Source organism: Populus alba, chromosome 8 (genome assembly GCF_005239225.2).
Source record: "Populus alba chromosome 8, ASM523922v2, whole genome shotgun sequence".
NCBI lineage: Eukaryota > Viridiplantae > Streptophyta > Magnoliopsida > Malpighiales > Salicaceae > Populus > Populus alba.
The window spans coordinates 18,336,694-18,356,970 of NC_133291.1; the positions used below are offsets into that span (position 1 = coordinate 18,336,694).

General features: G+C 30.8%; 1 protein-coding gene across 1 annotated transcript; it reads left to right on the forward strand.

Moving 5' to 3' along the window:
* Nucleotides 1–12,188: 12,188 nt before the first annotated feature.
* On the forward strand, nucleotides 12,189–19,988 carry LOC118032838 (kinesin-like protein KIN-13A). Its single transcript, XM_035037612.2, has 14 exons — nucleotides 12,189–12,537; nucleotides 12,637–12,917; nucleotides 13,184–13,405; nucleotides 14,044–14,235; nucleotides 14,872–14,973; nucleotides 15,132–15,209; nucleotides 15,496–15,577; nucleotides 15,941–16,103; nucleotides 16,665–16,994; nucleotides 18,068–18,286; nucleotides 18,374–18,971; nucleotides 19,066–19,131; nucleotides 19,227–19,457; nucleotides 19,601–19,988. Exons 2-13 carry the CDS (start codon nucleotides 12,693–12,695, stop codon nucleotides 19,407–19,409), a joined length of 2,460 nt encoding a protein of 819 aa, XP_034893503.1. The 5' UTR covers nucleotides 12,189–12,537; nucleotides 12,637–12,692; the 3' UTR covers nucleotides 19,410–19,457; nucleotides 19,601–19,988.
* Nucleotides 19,989–20,277: the final 289 nt, after the last annotated feature.

Sequence of the window (20,277 nt, forward strand, 5' to 3'; positions counted from 1 at the left end):
ATAAAAAATATCATCTTAATGCATTTCTAAGTGAAAAGCATTTTGAATTACAGCCGCTATTCATAATCTCAAACAAATCCTGAGACTAGACTAGTGGACATGGTTTACTGTTTTTTAGTTAACATTTTTTTTACTAAAATATTTAGGTATTGTAAATATATTTTTTAAAAAAAAAAAATTACTCAAGTTATAGCACAGATCAACTAAATAAGCTAGTTTTATTTAATCATGTTATTAAAAAAATAATAAACATCAATAGTAAACAAATACACACACACAAGAAGTCACAATAACATAGAGGGAAAAAAACACTTTATCCAAAAGAAAAGAATAATGTTATTTAATTTTTAACCAATTAAACATGGAAGAACAAAATATAGTAAAAAAATGAGGAAAAAAACGAGTGTGAGCTAATATGAGCCAGCATAGTAGACATGTAATTTAGACATTAAAGGACGAGTTAATTTCGGATTAACCTTGATAAATTTACATCCTAAATCATGAGTTTGAGATAATTCGATAGAAAAAATAAATTGAAGATAATTACAAGGTTATTTTTTAAAAAAAAAAAAAAAAACAAATGTCAAATGATGATATTGGAAAAAGAAAATAAGAAAAAAAAATATCAATCCCTGTTAACTTTTTAAACATTTAACTTGGATCATCAGACCAAAAGCAATATATATGAAAGCATCATGAAGTCCAATCCATAGGAAATGAAACGTTGAAGGATAATTTGAGAAAAAAAGTTAGACAAAAAAATAAATAAATAATACCAATTAAAAGAATGTGGGTTAAAATCAAAAGAAAAAATAAATTCAAAGGCAACAATGAATTTTTATTTTGAGAGTTAAATTGAAAAGAATAAAAACACTAACAAAAGAAAAAAAAAATTCAAAAGAACAAGGGCTAAGAAAAACAATACATAATTAATTTGGATTGAAGGGTGAAATCAAAAACAATAAAACTTCTATAAAATGAGGAAAAAATAGATAATAAAAAAAATAAGGATCAAATTGAAAACACCAATATATGATAAAATAAAAAAATTGAACATGTAGAATTTTTTTCAACGTGTTTTTTTTTACAAAAAAGAAGGTTTCAAATGTAAATTGAAAAACTTATCTATGCATCTAATTAAATCAATCACAAACTATTTTGTAAATAAAAAAAGTCATCTACGATAAATAAATAAAAACGTAATTGAAAAAATTGAAAGACAAATATAAATCAAAATATTTAATATTGTAACACAAGTCATTTACATGGTTGTGTTTAATAAATTTATTTATTAAAATTAATTTGTAACAAATCAACATACATGTAAAATCTATTGAATAAAATAAAAGGAAAAGATTTCTACCCAAGGTTGCATATATTAAAAATATTGTAAATAAATAAATTTTTTTTTTTTTAACAATAAATTTAATCTATATAAAATATAGATGAATCACACTAATCTCATAAAAAAAAATTATAAACACTCAATATAATTAAAAAATAAGTTCTATTTAAAAAAGCTAAATAAGCAACAACAAAAAACATGGAGATGGGGTACTGATCATAAATGCCAAAAACTCAAAATCCAGCCACTATAGTGGTTGAAAAGGCAAGGTTTTTTGTTTTTTCAACTCAAAAACTCATTTATAAACTATATTTTACCCAAATACTTAGGAAATACTCTTGGAATCTTGTTAAATCAATCTATGAATTTCAAAAACATAAAAAATCACTTCAAAACCTATAATCAACCCGAAAAAAAAAATATATTCTCAAGCTCAAATGTTTTTTTTTTTTTGTGCTTTCAAGGTAAGAAAACACATATTCGTAACTCCTCTCATCATATAAATTTTGACATAAAAATAGACCCTTTTTTTAAGTCAGAATTGTCGCCAACATAAACTTTCTCTATTTATGCTAGAATCCGACAACCGCCCTCTCTCCTCCAAAAAAAAAAAGGACTAAAAATAGGAAAATAAAGTTTGGTATTAAAATTGATTTTAAAAAAAAAAATTAAAGGGACTAGTTACCTATTAGCTAAAAAAGATAAAAGACTAAAATGAACTTTTAAGCAAATCTCAAAACCATCACTTGTGTTACCCGCTTTTTTCACTACAGTTATTTGTCTTTTAATTCAACACTCCCTAAAAAATATGCAATTGGATGTAAATTTAGATTCAATTATGCAAAAAAAAAATAAATTAATAATCAAATTAAAAAATTAGAAAAAATAGCTATTCTAAATTTCTAATCCATGCTGATTTGTGAAAGAATATAAAGTAACATTGTTACTGTGAAATGGACACATGACTTAGGTTTTTTTAAAAAAACAAATGGTTCAACTTTTATGATGAAATTGTTATTTTATAAGAAGAAAGGTTTGAGGTGATAAATAAATTATTTTAATAAAATAAAAAAGGACTACTTTTGTGACCAGATATTGGACACTAAAAAAGCTAAAATCAGTCAAGTTTCGATCAAAATAACTTTATAATTTAAATTTATAAATTATTTTATATTTAATTTTTATTAAATAAATAAAAATAATAAAATTTAAATTTATAACTAATTGATCATTAAATCTCTAGTATCATATTAAAAAATTAATTCAATTCAAAAACTATAAAAATTTGGGAATGAGAGAGGAAAATCCACGAAACATTGCTATCATAAGAAGAACCGAGCGTAGACAACATGATAACCCAGCAAGTAACAGGAGCCAGTTTACAGGAAGGAAGGTAGCGATCTACCAGAAAATGTGGTGGATACAGCACAAGTATGGAAAGGATGCATTATCCAATTCAGTCAAGAAAATCATTAAACTTTAATTCAAATAATCTGCTGATCTCTTTCAAGTCTTTAACTAATCAACCTAAACCTCAACCTCAACCACGCATGCTTTAAGCTAAAGCAAGGCTTTTATATATTCAACAAAAGAAGTGTGCTGCAAGGCATGATGGGTTTCTGTTGCTGGGTCCGCCGGCACCCTTCTTCTTCATCTGCCCCACCTTGACCGGAACATCGCACCCTTAAAAACCTCATTTCAAGCCAAACAAGGCATCCTGTCCGTTGTCTCGGGTCAAGCTCCGGAGCGTCGGAAGCTGATAAAAAAATGCATCAAGTCAGAATGCAGCCCTCTGAATTCTTATATCACGTAGGGTTTGGACAGAATAATAGCGCCTCGTATTTTATTCACACATTGCTGCTGCCATCATTCCTCAATTCTCGTGTCCCCATGCTCTGTGCTGCCTGTGCATGTCAAATAATCATTTCAGGACAAAGATTCAAGATGCTACACCGAGTGTATGTTTTATTTTATTTTATTATTAAAAATAAATGTCAACATCAGGATTAATTTTTCTAGTTTTAAAATTAATAGTTATATAAACTTTTAATAATTTTAAAATTTATAAAATTTAAACTGATAACCTCTAAAAATTAAATTTAAAAGCTTGATTGGCGTTGAGATAGGACTTCATGAGTGGCTAGCATAGCTAACAAGCATGGAGGCTTGAGATTCTTTTGTAGTTTTATAAATGGAGTTGGGTTCACAAATTCCTCACGCGGCAGTTGGCACAGGGAGCCAGAGGAGCAAAAAGTCGCGCTTCATCTATCTTTCCCTGTTTAGTTAAATACACTAGCTTCGGTGCCAGCACTTCACCCTCCGCTGGGTGGACTAATTTTTTATGATTTCCAGGCAGTAAAATAGGATTAAAAAGGAAAAAATATCTAGTTATGATAAATTTATAATTATAATAATTAGGATTGAGCTAGCATGATATTATAAATTCAATTATATACCAAAGGATAAAATTGAAAAAAAATTTAAATAAACAAGAATTAAAATTAAAAAAAATAATTAGTAAAAGGACATAAAAATCAAAAGAATGAGGGTAAAAATTAATTTAAAAACAAAAACAATATTTTAATTAAAGGGTGAAATTGAAAATAATAATAACTTTTATAGAAAAGCCAAGAAAAAAAATTAGAAATCAAAACAATGAGGATCAAATTGTAAAATATAATATTTGATAAATTGAGATTTAATGATGGAATTGAAAACAAATAAAACTTATACAAGAGTATCAAGACCAAAAATAAAAAATAAAAAAAAAAAAAAAAAAATAAGGATTGAAATTGAGGGTCAGATTATAATTTTTTAGGAGGAGAGATAAGAGAAGAAGAAGAAGAAGAAGAAAACGGCTTACTAGCAACAAATTGGATCATCACTAGATATATATACACGTTGCACCAATAGAAAGACGGTGCTTCTAATGACATGGAAAAAAAAAAAACATTTTTGAACACCAAGAGGCTATGCATGCGCTGCTTAAAAAGCATAGACACCTCTCACTCACCTCTAGATGTTCCATACAAGCATGTCTTTTTTTTTTTTAAATAGCTAAATACCAAAGTAATCTCGAGCTCACTTTCTAATTACCAAAAAACCATTGTAAAATATTTAAAACACTCCCTGACCTCAAGCTTAAATTTTATAATTTTAAGGATTTTTTTGTTGTTTTACTATGCATTATAATTGTTTATTATCTTTTATATTTGATCAAATACCAAATTGCTCCTCAACTTAAATTGTAATAACAAAAAAATCATTGTGAAAATATCCTGGAATGCTAAGTTTAATTATTATTTTTTGCTTTCAAAGGTATTATAGTTGTTTCACTATGCAATCAAAATATAAAAATATTTATTTTTCATTGGTCAATTTTGAAATGATAAATAAACCATGTGAAAAGACTTCAATTTCTTTGGAAGCCAGTGTAAAAAAAAAAATTGTAAAGGGGAAAAAATATCATAACTGTTTATGGTGCTCATGAGTCTGAAGTTACAGTGTTTTTCGAAGGGGCTCTAGGTTATTTTAATAAAACTATTTATCAGACTCTCATGCACTGCTTAAAAGAGCCTAACCCGACTTGATGGATTGATCTATGACTTTAGTGATCCAAGGCCTACACCGGATTGGGTCTCAACAAAGATAAAAGGAGAATTGACATAGTGTGACCTGAGGTCTAGTTCACGTTTCAACAAAAATAGAGGAATAATTAACTTAGTGTGATCCGATCAAAAACTCAGGTTTACTAAGTCAAAACCAATTGATTTTTTTAAAATGATATTATTTTTATTTTTTTTATAAAATAAAAATAAAATAAGTTGAAAATCAAGTGTAATGGGTAAACCCGTTAAACTTGTGAATTGGGTAACCCAAGTCAACAAGTTAAACCTGCAAACCGGGCAATGAACTTCATTAGAATTAATAATTCGTTTTTTTTTTAAACTATTTTTTATTTAACTATATAATAATAAAAATACACGATTGCAAAATGGAGTGTCAAACCAATACTGAGACTTGTTTTTAAGACTATGATAATCTTATAGAAAAAAAAAAAAACAAAATAAATTATGAAACTCAATTTTCAATTGCTCTAATATCAAATGATAAAATTAAAAAAAAAATTATATAAAAAAAGGAGTTAAACTCGTCATACACGTCAACGGGTCCATGTACTTTCTAAAATTTAATACATGTTTTTATTTCAAAACTATTTTTTAATTATATGATAAAAAAAATAGACAATCACATAATTGAGTTTAATTAAAAAAAAAAAAAAAAAAAACCTTGCTAAAGTCGCAAACAGAGGCCACCAGGGTTATCTTGTCAAACTCACAAAGCAGATTATTGACTCCACAAAGTTTAATAACCTGGTTTCTTTTAAAAAAATATATTTTTTTATTTAACTAAGTTTTTTTAAAAAATAAATCATACATCAATATTGAAATATTTTTCTGATACCAACCTGATACTGTAATATTTTTTTGATACTGAAATAATCATATAAAAACAAAATAAAAAAAAATTATCTATTCTAAATCCCTATAAACACTTTATATAAAATCTAAATTTAAAAACCAACATTATAGATTACTATTGTAATCTACCAGGATGGGGAAAACAATGTTTTTTCTATATCTTTTAATTTTATTTATTTATTTATAATAATCTTTCAGCATTTATGTTACAAGATTCCAAGTTTCATTATTTTCGTTTAATTAATGAGCTTGGGATACCAAAATTTAATATTTCAAATCATTTTGATTGCTTGCTTAAACTAGCTAGTTCACATAATTTACAAGAGAATAAATTCTGATTGATGAAGTCAGAGCATACTTTATTACCAATTAAACCAATTATGTCGATAACAACTTAGCTGCGAGACCCGTTTTCATGTGTTTGGACCGAAACAAGCCGGCACATGTACATATCATAAGAGATGAACGGATACAAAATGCAGGATTAGATATTCCAAGCAGGGGGAGAAAATAAAGGGAATTATTCGAAATATCTATAAATAAACGTAAACTTTGGGTATGTTTAGAATTATAGTAGTAGTTACGGATTTAAATATTTTTTACTTAAAAATATATTAAAATAATTTTTTTAAAATTTTTTAAAAATTATTTTTGACATAACACATTAAAACGATTTGAAAACATAAAAAAAATTTAAATAAAAAATTTAAATTTTAAGTTTCCGAACATGATTCTTGATTTTTTTTTGGAGAATTTTTATTTTTAAAAAAATCTACTTCAGTTTTCATCTTAAATTCTAGAAACAAAAAAAAAAAAAACTTTCAAATCTAAATAAATCAAATTAAAAAACTCATTATAAAAAATTCAAAATTTAAGTTCCCAAACATGATTCTTGAAATTTTTTTGGGAATTCTTATTTTAAAAAAAAAAAAACCAGTTCAGTTTTCATCTTAAATTCTATATAAAAAAAAAAAACTGAACTTTCAAATCTAAATAAACCAAATTAAAAAAAACTCATTATAAACTAAGGTCTTATTTGGTATTGCAATCCAACCATGCTTTTAAAAAATTTTGAAAGTTTTTTTTGAAATTTCAATTTTTTTTTAATGTTTTTGGATCATGTGTTGGTGATGAAAAATAATTTTTTTAAAAAATAAAAAATATATTATTTTAGTACATTTTCAAATAAAAAAATACTTTTAAAAACAACCTTTTAGCACCAAGACAAACTATTGTAGGGGATTTATTAAAACTATTGAATTCGAAAAACAGACCCTAAAGATTCATTAATTCAAAATTTGTCCAAAATAACTCAAATAAGAATCTAGACTTATTCAATTTTAATAAATATAGATCTTTTGTTTGGTTTGATCCAAAATTATAAAACAAAAATTCAATTGGATTAAATTACTCGAAACCGAATCATTGAAACCGATGCTCATCTCTAACTACAAACAAGGATCACAAGTAATTTTTTTATTTATTAATATGAGTGTTTGGATCAGCTTACATGCACTTCGACTAATTCCACATGTTTTGAAGTTAACAATTATATAAACTTTGAGCGACTCTAAGATTTATAAGACTCAAATTAGTAATTTTTTAAAAATTAAATCTAAAATCTTATCAGTTAATTTTTATAAAGATTACAGGTAATTATTTTTATAGTGAAATGTTACAGGGAAATTGCTGAGACAGATGCATGGTGTCCCTGGTACCTTGTTGCTATATCCTGCCTGACAGAACAATTCTCGAGCTCACATACTTTTCGGAGCCATCAGAGAAGCAAAACCCACACCTGAAATCAGAGATTATACAGGTGGGCATGCCTCTCACATGCCAGACCACACAATTACAAAAAAATCTCTCTTGTATAATCAGACAACAGTCCACTGCAGGATTACCGGTTCGTTATTGCGTTCTAAATGGTGATTTAATAAATTTCGAAATTTTGTTTTTTTATTTAAAATTATTATTTTTTTATATTTTTAAATTGTTTTAATATGCTAGTATAAAAAATATTTTTAAATAATAAAAAATAATTTTGATATGTTTCCAAGAAAAAAACTCATAAAAAAATAATTATTATCACACTCTCAAATATTTTTTTATTCCAATTGTTTTAAACTAAAAAAAATCATCCCAAAACCTAGAAAAAAAAAATCATAGCCAATTACTTCATAATAAATTAGAAAAACATCATTATTCAAAAGCATATTTGGATGTTCTAATATCATCTCTCGTTTATAAAGAAGAGGTACTATTTTTTTTTATATTGACAATAAAAAAGATTATTCTTAAACTAAGTTAAGATGAAAAGGAATTCCCTAATCGGTCAATCATGAATATTATTTTGATAATATAGCTCATGTTACCTTTTATATATTGAGTTTTTGTTTTGAATGTATAATATAGTTGTTAGATTCCTAAAAATAAAGTTTGTATTATTGAGCCGTTAAGTTAATTTATGGGTCACTGTATTAAAAAAAAAAAACTAAAAAAGATTGGAAAAACACTTTGCACACAAACACAATATGGCCACTGTGTTCGCTGTTAATAGCCAATCTTCTTGCACAATAAAATGACCTCCACGGCCTTGATGCCAAATAATTTAACTCTTCAATTAAAAGGTATTTCTGTCATTTTATACATTAAGTATTTTCAGGATACAAAAGAAAAGAAAATGGGACATGTGTTGGGCAGGTATTGTTGCTCCGCCGTCTTCGAACGGCATGTGTGGCTGATTGGAGCCGGAGAAAATGTTATCATGGTGTAGCATAAGCTTTGTCTAGGGACAATTTTAGTATTCTAAAATTGAGTGGGGGCAAAATGGTAATTTGCTTTTTAGATTTAAATTACAACACTGCCCTTTAATTATTATTTTTGTTTGTCCTTATAATTAGGGTTAATTCTTATTCTAACATATGTGGCCCACAATAAAAATACCTCCTTGCCATTGGAGGAAACAAAACACACATAAGGAGACCCATTCCATAATAGGCAATTATCTTGCACTGTAAAATAACCTTTTATGACCTTGATGCTAAATAATTGAACTCCAATTAAAGGGTATTTGTGTCATTTTATTTATGATTTGTTTTGTAATTAGTCAATAGAGCAAGGTTCATTGAGTATTTTTCTTAATAATAAAAAAAAAAAAGGCAATACTTGTTGAGCACATATCAACTACTCTGTTATCTTCAAATGATGCATATCGCTAATTAGAGTGGAAGAAAATGTTATTTAGGGATAGCATAAGTTTCATCTTGGATCCTTTTCTTAGATATGTGACATATGCACACTCATAGGATTTTTGGGTTGTTGGCAGCGGCTAGTTTTTTTTTTCCTCTCTCTTCCTTAATTTTTGTGCCCTCCATTTGATTTTTCAAGACAACCCCTATATTTCTATCTTGTTTTTATTTAGTCCCTTTGCTTTTGGTTCTAGTTCTTCTTCTTTTTTTTAATAATTCATTTAATTAGTTTTTTTTTTTTAAATTAATCCTTATTGATTTTTTTTTTTGTTTTTATCAAATTTGATTCTTAAATTTTTAATTGTTCATTTTTATAGGAAGAAATAATTTTATAAAAGTATATATTTTTTTAAAATTCCACCCTTCTTATTTTTTAAAATTTGGTTTTTTATCCAGTTCAAGCCAATAAATTTTAGTATCATGTTCTTCTTGTTTTTTTATATAAATATTATCGTCCTCTTGGTAATTATAATGCATTAGATAGACTATCACCAAGTCTTGGAGGGTAATCTTTAATCTCTTCCATCAGATATGGAGCACATAGAGCAAGTAATAATAATAACAATGCCAGATAATCCTTTTTTTTTATATATAAAAATATAAAATAATAATAACAATCATCATTATCAAATATTGTACTCCTCCATACATTGATTTGAAAGGTGTTTCTCTCGAGCAAGGCTGGCCGGGATTGCCATGCCAGATCTACTCCTCGACTCGGAAGTGAAACATAATTGGCTTTTACTTCGAGATCTATGCTTTCAAGACTCTTCATTTTGATTGCTTGGTAAATATTTGACTTGGCGTATAAAATATATGTGTCTTTACCTAAACAAACAAACATGTCCTTCCATGCACCCTCTTTCTATTTATTTATTATTTATTTATTTATTTTAATTTCTCTCTTAATTCTTTCTATTCCCAACATATTTCTGGTGTTTTCCATCAAGTGCCGTCCTAGCAAAAGTGAATTTGAATTGAATATTTGGTGTCATTATTTTCTAACCTTATGCATCAGCCTAGCAATGGTAAGGAAATTAAAATGAATTGCCATGTGTTACAAAAGAGGATTTATGCACTTTTATTAAGCTCGACCCAACCTGATAGGTTGACCAGAAACCTGATTAAATCAAATTATATGTCAAAAAAATCAGCCTAGAGGTGACCGGTTTGGCCCAATAAAACATTTTAAATATTTTTTTCAAAACAATAATGGTTTAATATTCTTTAGAAGAGAATTAATTAACCCAATGGGTCAACTCCACTCAAAGTTTGGTTTAATAGAGTGAATTTATGATGTTCGGGTAATTTATCTTGTTTTGCTAGAAGAACATATCTTTTCTTAGGCCCATCATCATTATTAGCTTCGGCACTTGACATTTTTCAATTATTTTTCTCATTTGATGCTCTAAGTTGAAAGATGATATTTCAGAGGTAATAATTGTTTAATGGCATTTTTCATTTGGATACAATAATTATATTTTTTAAAAATATATTTTCAAAACCACGCTAATTAATATCAATCCTGGAAAAATAAAAAATCTCAGAGACCTTGGAACGAAAGAAACATCAAATGAACAATGAGTCATATTATTCATTATAAAGTTTGTTCAAGATTTATGTTTGTTTTGCACTGTTTTTGTGTTTGTGATGTAAAAAATATAACAAAGTATTTGATAATTGTAAAAATTACATTTTATATTATGGAACCCACTAAAAAATTGAATTTAAAATACAATTTTTTATGAAGCAGTTTTTATATATTTTTTTAACTGAGTTTTTATAAAACACTGTTTGTTTTTGCATTTTAAAAGTACTCTTGAAAAAATTTGATAATTTTTTTTTTAATTTTTTTCTTTGCTTCAAATTAATATTTATTTTTTTGTGTTTTTAGATTATTTTGATAAGCTGATATCAAAAATAGTTTTTTTTTAAAATAAAAATATATTATTTTAATGTATTTTCAAGTAAAAAGTACTTTAAAAAGCAATCGCAACCACACAACTACCAAATATTTTATATATGTTTTTTACTGTACATAAATTTCAACTACAATTTTTACCAAATACGTATTTAAATCCAACTAATCTTAGCTAATCATATTTTTTTAAAATTTATTTTTTTAAAACCACAATCAAACTATTTGAAAAGCAAATATATTCTAATTTGAGGATGACATTTTGAATTATATAACTAAAGATAGTAGTCGTTATTATATTTTTTATAACAAAATTTTCGAATATAGGATTCGCATGGATCCTATCTTTAAAAGCTAAAGTTATCCTCAAATTTGGTAGTTACAAGCCTTTTTTTTTTTTAGGTTTTCCCCTTTTATTTCAATATTTATCATTTAATACACCTATAATAAACCATATTAGTTAATATAAATTTATTACACTACAAAAATAATATAAATAATGCATAGTTTGTCTATTTTACAATGTCAATAAAGGTTCTTTTAACCACATTTTAAACCCAACATCTTTAATCTCTTTTCAAATGCTTCTTTTTTGTATCATAACTTTTCAAATTATTATTTTCCCCTTAAATTAAAAAAAAAACTTTTTTTTTTTCTAACATTGAGATTTTTGTTCAATTTTACAACTAGAGTAAAATTAATATTTTTTTTCTTTTTGCAAATTAATATTTTTGAGATACGATGTAATTAGTTGATAAATAAATTGTATTATCAAAATCGAATCCATGAATTTTTTTTGTCATACACCAATTTCTTATTAGAAATAGAATAATTTAGTTGTTAATATCTATTTAGTATTATAATAACTTTTACTTTTTAAATTATTGTTTACTTGAAAAAATATCACATTAATATTTTTATTTTTATTTTTAATGTGTTAATATTAAAAATAAAAAAAATATAATTTAAATATATTTTCAATTGAAAAACTTATTACAATTCTTTGTATGTTAAAAAAAAAAAAAAGGGAAAATAAGCAAAAATAAGGAGGGTAAATTAGTCACAAAACAAAGTTTCAAAATAGCCGTTTTATAAAAAAGAAAGAAAGAAAACGATAATAGTCTAATATATATATATATATATATATATATATATATATATATATATATATATATCCATCTCATAAAGTAAGCAGAAGTATTTACCATATCAGCATCGCAAGCAACCCCTTCCCTTCCCTCTCTGCTTCTCTCTCTCTCTCGCGGAGCTTTCTGCTAATAACATTTCTTTTCTTCTCCCCTCAAACGGCAAACCATTTCCAACGACGCTCCTATTTCCAAAAGATTAAAAAAAGAAAGGGTTCCGCTTTTCATCAGCTTCAGATCTGCGTCAAAGATATCTCTCTCACTTGGCAGATCTCTCTCAATTCACAACTTCATCTCTCGTAAACAAAATCGAAGAAAAGAGAAGCGTGTGATAAGATCGGGATTTTGTTTGAATTTCGTTTCATGTTCTCTTTTGGATTTGAATTCTCTCCTCCTTGTAAGTAATTTTATTTTTATTTTTTTGAATTAATTATTTTTTTCGTTTTGCATTGTTAATTTTTTTCCTTTTATTTGTTTATTTAATATGTGTGTGAAGCGGTGGTGAAAGATAGATCTTGAAAATTGGCTCCCCAAAGGCGATCGCAGCGCCACATGGGCGGCCAGATGCAGCAAACCAATTCTGCTGCTGCTGCTGCTGCTGCTACTGCAACCGCACTTTATGATCATGCCGGCGCTGGTGGGTCCTTGGGTCCCACTAGTGATGCTGGCGATGCGGTTATGGCTAGGTGGCTTCAGTCTGCCGGCTTGCAGCATCTGGCCTCTCCCATGGCTTCTACCGGCATCGATCATCGCCTCCTCCCTAATATTTTAATGCAGGTATGGACGGAAAATGTAATGGATTTTTAATTCGCTTTCGTTGTAAATTAATGGTGTTTATTTGGATTTCTATTTGAAGTGATTGTGCATTTAGGATCAGAAACAAATTTGGAGGTTTTGTTGCCGAGTTATGTTTGGAACGTGGACTTGTGTGCTTCTTGTAGTATTTATGTATTAGAAACTATGTTAAGTAAAGCAAATGTGGTTGAATGAATTTGTGGTTTTCCTTGGATCTGAGTTGGGTGGTTATGTTGTCTTTGTTGAAGGGTTATGGAGCGCAATCTGCGGAAGAGAAACAGAGGCTTTTTAAGCTTATGAGAAGCCTCAATTTCAATGGAGAGTCTGTTCCCGAGTCTTACACCCCAACTGCCCAAACTTCAGCTGGTGTTTCTTCCTCGGATGGCTTTTATTCTCCAGAGTTTAGGGGCGATTTTGGAGCTGGGCTTTTGGATCTTCATGCTATGGATGATACAGAGCTTCTATCTGAGGTACTTCATCTAACTTGGAGGGAGGAATTTACTTATATTGCTTTCAAGAGTCCCGACTTTAATATGAGCAACCGGTAAAGGATTCAGTTCTTAACACCAAATTGTTTACTTTAACTAGATTATAGGTGATATTGTTATTTGCTTCTCCCTCCTCCACGTGTCAGTGTTGTGAAATTCTATTCACATGCAAGAATGAAGAACAAGAGGAAAAGGATTAACTTTAGCTGTCTATGCGATGATGCTCTTTAAGATAGTGATCTTGCTTGAACCAATCCACTCTCACATCTGTCTGCTAGTGGGCCTATAGCTCTTAAGCTGTATTTTTTACCCTTTTCTCTCTCAAGGTGAAGCTGTCAGTAACTGAATTAATTTGACAGTAAGTAGATATTAGTTGCTGATTCTAGAATTGGATTCAGGAGTTTAGAATCATCGAGGCTATGGAATTCTGATAAGTCCTCCTCTTCTTGATGGATTCTCCTTTAGCCATTTTGGCTTGGCAGCTTATCACTTCATATAAGCGGATGCATCTGTTGGGATTTTTAGTATTGTCTTCCTCTTCCTCTCTCTCTTTGTTTGCTTGATATTGGGAGGATACTGCCCCTTATTCCTTTTTATTGATGTTTTCATATCCTTTTCAGCATGTCATCCCAGAACCATTTGATCCATCACCATTGATGCCTGGTGCTTCAAAAGGATTTGAAAATGATTTCAACGTGAATAGTAGCAGACAACAAAGAGAGCAAACTGATGCAGATCTGTCAGTTCCGTTCCCTACTAATGAAAAAGAGAACAGCTCAAAGGAAAATAATGTGGCTAAAATTAAAGTTGTGGTAAGTTGATTTGTAGGGTAGCAAGATTCCGTGGGTTTGCATGATTTCATTTATGTGCCCGCATGAAGAAACATGGTAAAGCTGTGAGCACAAAATTTTTGTGTGAAAACTTGTCATTTTTGTTGGGTGAAGAATTGCATCATCACTGATGATATAGACATAAAACTCTAATTTTAGTTAATTCACTGCTACATTTACCAAGTTCAGTTCTTGGATTCCCCTAATATTTTGCTTTAACTTGAAAAACTTTTATTGCTATTTTTTGGTATTTAGGAGAAGCTATCTTAGATGCATTGTTTGTTACTAAACGAAGTCAATCCCAAATCTGTGGTTTTTTAAGGAGAAATGTTGGAACCAAGCCTTTATGAGATGTTCCATGGGCAACAATGCTTTTTTTTTTTTTTTTCCAGAAAGTATTTGCAGAATCACATTATACTAGCTAGCATGACAGACTGGGAAAACCTTTTTCATTTTTGTTGGTCTTTCACGTTCTTAATCCTTTTTATCCAGCGTTAGTCAATCCTGGCATATGGATGATATCCTGTTTGTTTTTGTTCTGTTTTCCATTTGATTCATTCACAAGCATATGAGAAAGTTGCCTGGAAAGCTCTTGATGATATGATATCTGTGCCATAGGTACGTAAAAGACCACTGAACAAGAAAGAGCTTGCTAGGAAGGAGGATGACATTGTAACCGTGTATGACAATGCTTTGACCGTCCATGAGCCCAAGCTAAAGGTTTGTTTCCACGATGTTGAAAAAAAGTCTTACAAACATTATTTTTGTTAAGATTTTTCAGATGCCAGTTGATTTTTTTTGTTGAAGTCCTGGAAGACTGTTCTCTTTCTCTTCATTTGTCATTTTCAGAGGACTGATATTTCATTCCAACATGGCAGGTGGATTTGACTGCATATGTCGAGAAGCATGAGTTCTGTTTTGATGCTGTTCTAGATGAGCGGGTCACCAATGATGAGGTAATGTCTTTTCTGTCAGGGATAGAAGTTGAAATGTAACCACCACTATGAATCATGCTTGCTTTTAGTTACAAGAATGTGAAAATATTATTTCAGTTAAGAGAATGTGTGAATCATGAGAGTATTTTTATGACCTATAAGCGATATATTTTATGCTGGAATTCAGCTCAAATGACATTTTTTTCTTCTAATCCATTCGTCTTTTTGTCTATTATTAGTGAAGTAGTTCCTTTGTAATTTTTTATTGGTTAGCTCAAAGAAATGATTGCTTCCCTCTCTGAAACAGGTATATCGGGTTACTGTGGAACCAATCATCCCCACCATTTTTCAGCGAACAAAAGCCACATGTTTTGCATATGGTCAGACAGGTAGAAATCCTCCTTTCTTTCTTTTTTTTGATGGATGCTTGCTGTATTTTTTCCTCATTATGTCCATTTTTTTCCATTGGATACATTTTCTTTACAAACCGTCCCAGGTTAAGTCTTTGGATCAATGTTGCTATGAATTCTGAAAAAAAAAAAAAAAAAAAAATTCCATACAGCACTTTCACTTGTTTTCACCTTCTGCACATTTGTTTTGGTTTCCCTGTGGTGGAAGCCATGGAGGGGGTGTTGATTCATTACTTATCTTGACTTTGAAGTTTTTGTTTCAAAGATGCTGCCTCTTTCTGAAGTCAAGTTCAGTCCAAACTCTTGTGCACAGCTGAAATCCTGATGCTGCTTTTATTTCAGGTAGTGGTAAGACATTCACAATGCAGCCCCTGCCTCTTAGAGCTGCTGAAGATCTTGTTAGATTGTTGCGTCAGCCAGTTTATCATAATCAGAGATTCAAATTGTGGCTTAGCTTTTTTGAAATATATGGTGGAAAACTCTTCGATCTTCTCAGTGAAAGAAAGTTAGTGTTTCCCTGTTCAAACTGGTTTATTTCATTTTTTTTTCCTTAAAAAAACTGTCTTCAGAACTTGGATATCTATTAGATTCAGTTTGTAATGGGGCTAAATATGACTTGAAACCTTGGCTGATATGATTCCTCAGTCACTGTGTTCCATGGGTGCTTGCTATGGTGACTTAAAAGTCACATTTGTATAAGTTTCTCCAGTGCGGTTGTGGCATAAGAAGTAATAAAAAGGACTTTTTTTCTTTAACAATAATTCTATAATATCCATTTGCTTTGTAATTTTACCTACACTGTGAATCTGTAACATCCATTTATAGACGGTAATTTCTTCACTTTTTTTCTTAAAAAAAAATTTGGGCTAGTTTCGTAACTTGAGTTAATTGAAGTGTAACCATAAGAAGCCGCATTGTCCCTTGTCAAGCAGGCATTATCTTTTCTGTATGTTTTCCTCAGAATAATTTTTATGTATGTGTTCATTCATGTGTCTAAAAGTCTTGAAGTGTGAATGGTTAATGAGTTCAACCATGTATGCTGAATTCAATTGTTCTTCTCAATTAGGAAACTTTGTATGAGAGAAGATGGTAGGCAACAAGTTTGCATTGTTGGACTGCAAGAATTTGAAGTTTCTGATGTACAAATTGTCAAGGAATATATTGAGAGGGGGAATGCTGCCAGAAGTACAGGATCTACTGGTGCCAATGAAGAATCTTCAAGATCACATGCTATTTTACAACTCGCCGTTAAGAAGCACAGCGAAGTAAAGGACTCCAGGAGGAACAATGATGTGAATGAGTCTAAAAGTGGAAAAGTAGTTGGGAAAATTTCATTTATTGATCTTGCTGGCAGTGAACGAGGCGCAGACACCACTGACAATGACCGGCAAACAAGGTACCCTTTAGCTGAACCATACTCTTCATCTCTTCTTTTGCTCTAACTTCAAGTTCATTACTCTGGTTTTTGTTAATTACTGACTCTACTCCATTGCTTGAGTTTTTAAGAATCCATTTATTATTTCATGTCAATCAAATACGATCTGTTGATCAGCAACATCAAGGCCTGTTTATGCTGCATGACTAGTGTGCCAATAGGGCGGGTTTCCTCAGATTTTTTTCTCTTTCCAGCTTGGCCTGTCTAAAGAATTTGGGGACAGAAAAATACAAATTTCAATGGTAGAGATGCTAATTACTCATTTATTATGTCTGAAGCAGTTACTTTGTTTGGTAAAGTTAATTTTCTGAAGAAACCTTCAGGATTTTAAGGTAAACGAGTTTACTACGTAAGACAAATAAAATTTCAAAATTTCCTAGAATGAATTTTTTCAAAGATCTTCCCATTCTTCCTGCACCTCTGTCAGGCAGTGTTTAACTATTCAATGGATTTTGGTTTTGTGATGAAGACTGGTAATGCTATCTTTTGCAATCTGGTTGCCTCTTTGGCATTGCATGGTTAATTGGGGCCATCAATCAGCTGAGTATCCCATACACATGTTTAGAATTCATTGAGCTGGGGGTGGGCGAGCTAATTTTCTTCTAATTAAGGTGCTGGATTTTAGCTGTATTATCTAGGTTTTTTTTTAGGAGAGTCAGGTCTTGTTATTTTTTTGGTATCTTGATCCATCACATTATGTTTGCTGTGGGGGTAATTTAAAGATTCAGTAATAGATCCACACTAAGACTTCTCTAAAGCTTTTGCGTTTTTTTCTGGTTCCTGGCACCTAAACTAGCAATGCCAGTCTTGTACTGATGGGATTCATTCTCCATATGATACATAAAACAGCACAAACTAGATTGGCATTATCATCTTGCCTGATGTCCATCCTCATGACCACTGATGATGGATATGTTGTACTCGTTGCAAAAAAATTTCTTGTCTGATGTGGTAGTTCAACAATCACTATGGCTTTGGATTGTTGTTGGGAAGGCAGTTTTGCACTTCCTGAGGCTCCATATGGTTTTTTGCAGGATTGAAGGTGCAGAAATCAACAAGAGCCTTTTGGCTCTCAAGGAGTGCATTCGTGCTCTGGACAATGACCAGATCCATATACCATTCAGAGGGAGCAAGCTCACAGAAGTACTCCGTGATTCTTTTGTGGGCAACTCTAGGACAGTTATGATCTCTTGCATATCCCCAAATGCCGGCTCATGTGAACATACACTCAATACATTGAGATATGCAGATAGGTAAGCGTGTTCCAATTGCTTCAACTGAAATATAGTTGCAGTGGTCTCCTGTCCCTTCATTGATAAGCATGCTTATTTAAATGACAGGGTTAAAAGTCTTTCTAAAAGTGGAAATGCAAAAAAGGATCAGGCTGTAAGTTCATTACCACCAACTAATAAGGATGCTTCCTCTACATCATCTCTGCCAGTCTCTGCTGATGTTGATGGTGTTTATGAGCAACAAGAGGTCAAAGTGCCAGATATGGGTAGAAGGGTTGTGGAAAAAGAAACTCAATCCTTCAATCCTACTGTTGATTATGATAAACAGCCCTCAAGTTTTACATCAGGTTTTTCATACAATGGACGAGAAGAAAGCGGGTTGACTTCTGGCTTGGCAGACAGGGAGAGGTATGAAAGTAACAGTTCCTTTGGTGGCTTGACTGGTCAAAAGGTCCATTCATTGTACACCCAGCACTCAGTTGATACAGAAGAGAAAGCGCCGAAGGTGTCACCAACCCGCAGAAAAGGATCCAGAGAAGAAAAATCAGAAAAATCAGGGAACTGGTTGAAAAAAGATGGCAGTGGACCTGATCTCCCCACTGGAAATTCAAAGCAGCAGAATACAGGAAACTTTAGTGCAAGTAACACAGGACCACGACAGTATGAACCTTATCCTCCTGATGGGAATATAAATGCAATACTAGAGGTTGGTAATATATATGGTATTTTTACTAATTTTTGTGCAGTCTAGTTAGATATTTATTGTGCCCTTAATTGATAATCTTTTTGGGATTTTCTAGGAAGAAGAGGCCCTAATCGCTGCTCATAGAAAAGAAATAGAGGATACAATGGAGATTGTTCGTGAAGTAAGTGAACCCCCCCATCCACTCGCTTTGCTTCCTTTTGTTTTAATTGCATGATCACCATCAGTGTGCTAATGCTGTGTGGCTTTGTGTACCAGGAAATGAAACTGTTGGCGGAAGTTGATCAACCAGGAAGTCTGATTGACAACTATGTGACCCAGTTGAGCTTTGTGCTCTCGCGCAAAGCAGCTGGCCTGGTTAGCCTTCAAGCACGCCTTGCTAGGTTCCAGCATCGACTAAAAGAACAGGAGATACTTAGTCGGAAGAGAGTTCCTCGTTAATGCAGCACTTGCGTTGCCTGCTACGCCTGAGGCATCCTGCCCTGTCTTGTAATCTCTCATCTCATGTATTTTACAACAATATGATTTTGTCCTTGTTGATCCAATATAATTGGCTCCAGCAAAGGAGATTTGATCTCAATTACCTGTATATAATTAATTCCCTTTTATAAACTTAAATTTGACTCTTGCAGTCAGCAAGCGGGGAATGGTGTTTGGTTTTTGTCAGTGTCTAATGCAGCCGGACTACACATCGACTGTGCTCAAGGACAAATGTTGCTGTTGAAATCCTGGCTTTTGGCTGTTGTGGCGGTGGGGATTCATGTTCATTGATGTTAATGGGTGTGTTAAATGAGATTGTGTAGACGAGTTTGATGACATGTATGGGTTTGTGGCTTGGGGATGTTGTTCGAGGTAAGTTTCAGGAAATTGAAAAAAAAAAAAAAAAAAAAAAGCAGATTGAAATAGATACTGTATAATTCCTTGGTCTTTCTTTCTTCCTTCCAATTGTGAACCGGATTGCTCCTTGAGCTAACTCAACATTGTATTTAATCGTTAATAGGAAAAGAGAATTTCAAGCAATGTCTCAGTCAGTTTTAGTCTCAAATTATGCACTGTTCTTTATTAGCGTTTTAGGATAAAAAGATAAATGCAAAAAGAATATATAAACGTGTTTGATAGAGACTATATTTGTGGACTTGAGTTACGCGGCGAGTTCAATTATTTTTTCTTTCACAACGCTGCAAGCATGTTCTCAGTTTTTTACACTTGTTTTTATGTTTGTGCAAAAAACGCAGCAATATGTTTGATAATTATAAAAATTGTGATTTTATATTATGGAGCTCACTAAAGACTTAGTGTAGAATATAGT

What these genes read in the sequence shown, in the direction of transcription:
- LOC118032838 (XM_035037612.2), top strand. Translation starts at nt 12,693, where the DNA reads ATGGGCGGCCAGATGCAGCAAACCAATTCTGCTGCTGCTGCTGCTGCT. An exon ending in ATACAGAGCTTCTATCTGAG is followed by an intron (nt 13,406 to 14,043) that starts GTACTTCATCTA and finishes TATCCTTTTCAG; the next exon opens with CATGTCATCCCAGAACCATT. An exon ending in TGGCTAAAATTAAAGTTGTG is followed by an intron (nt 14,236 to 14,871) that starts GTAAGTTGATTT and finishes TCTGTGCCATAG; the next exon opens with GTACGTAAAAGACCACTGAA.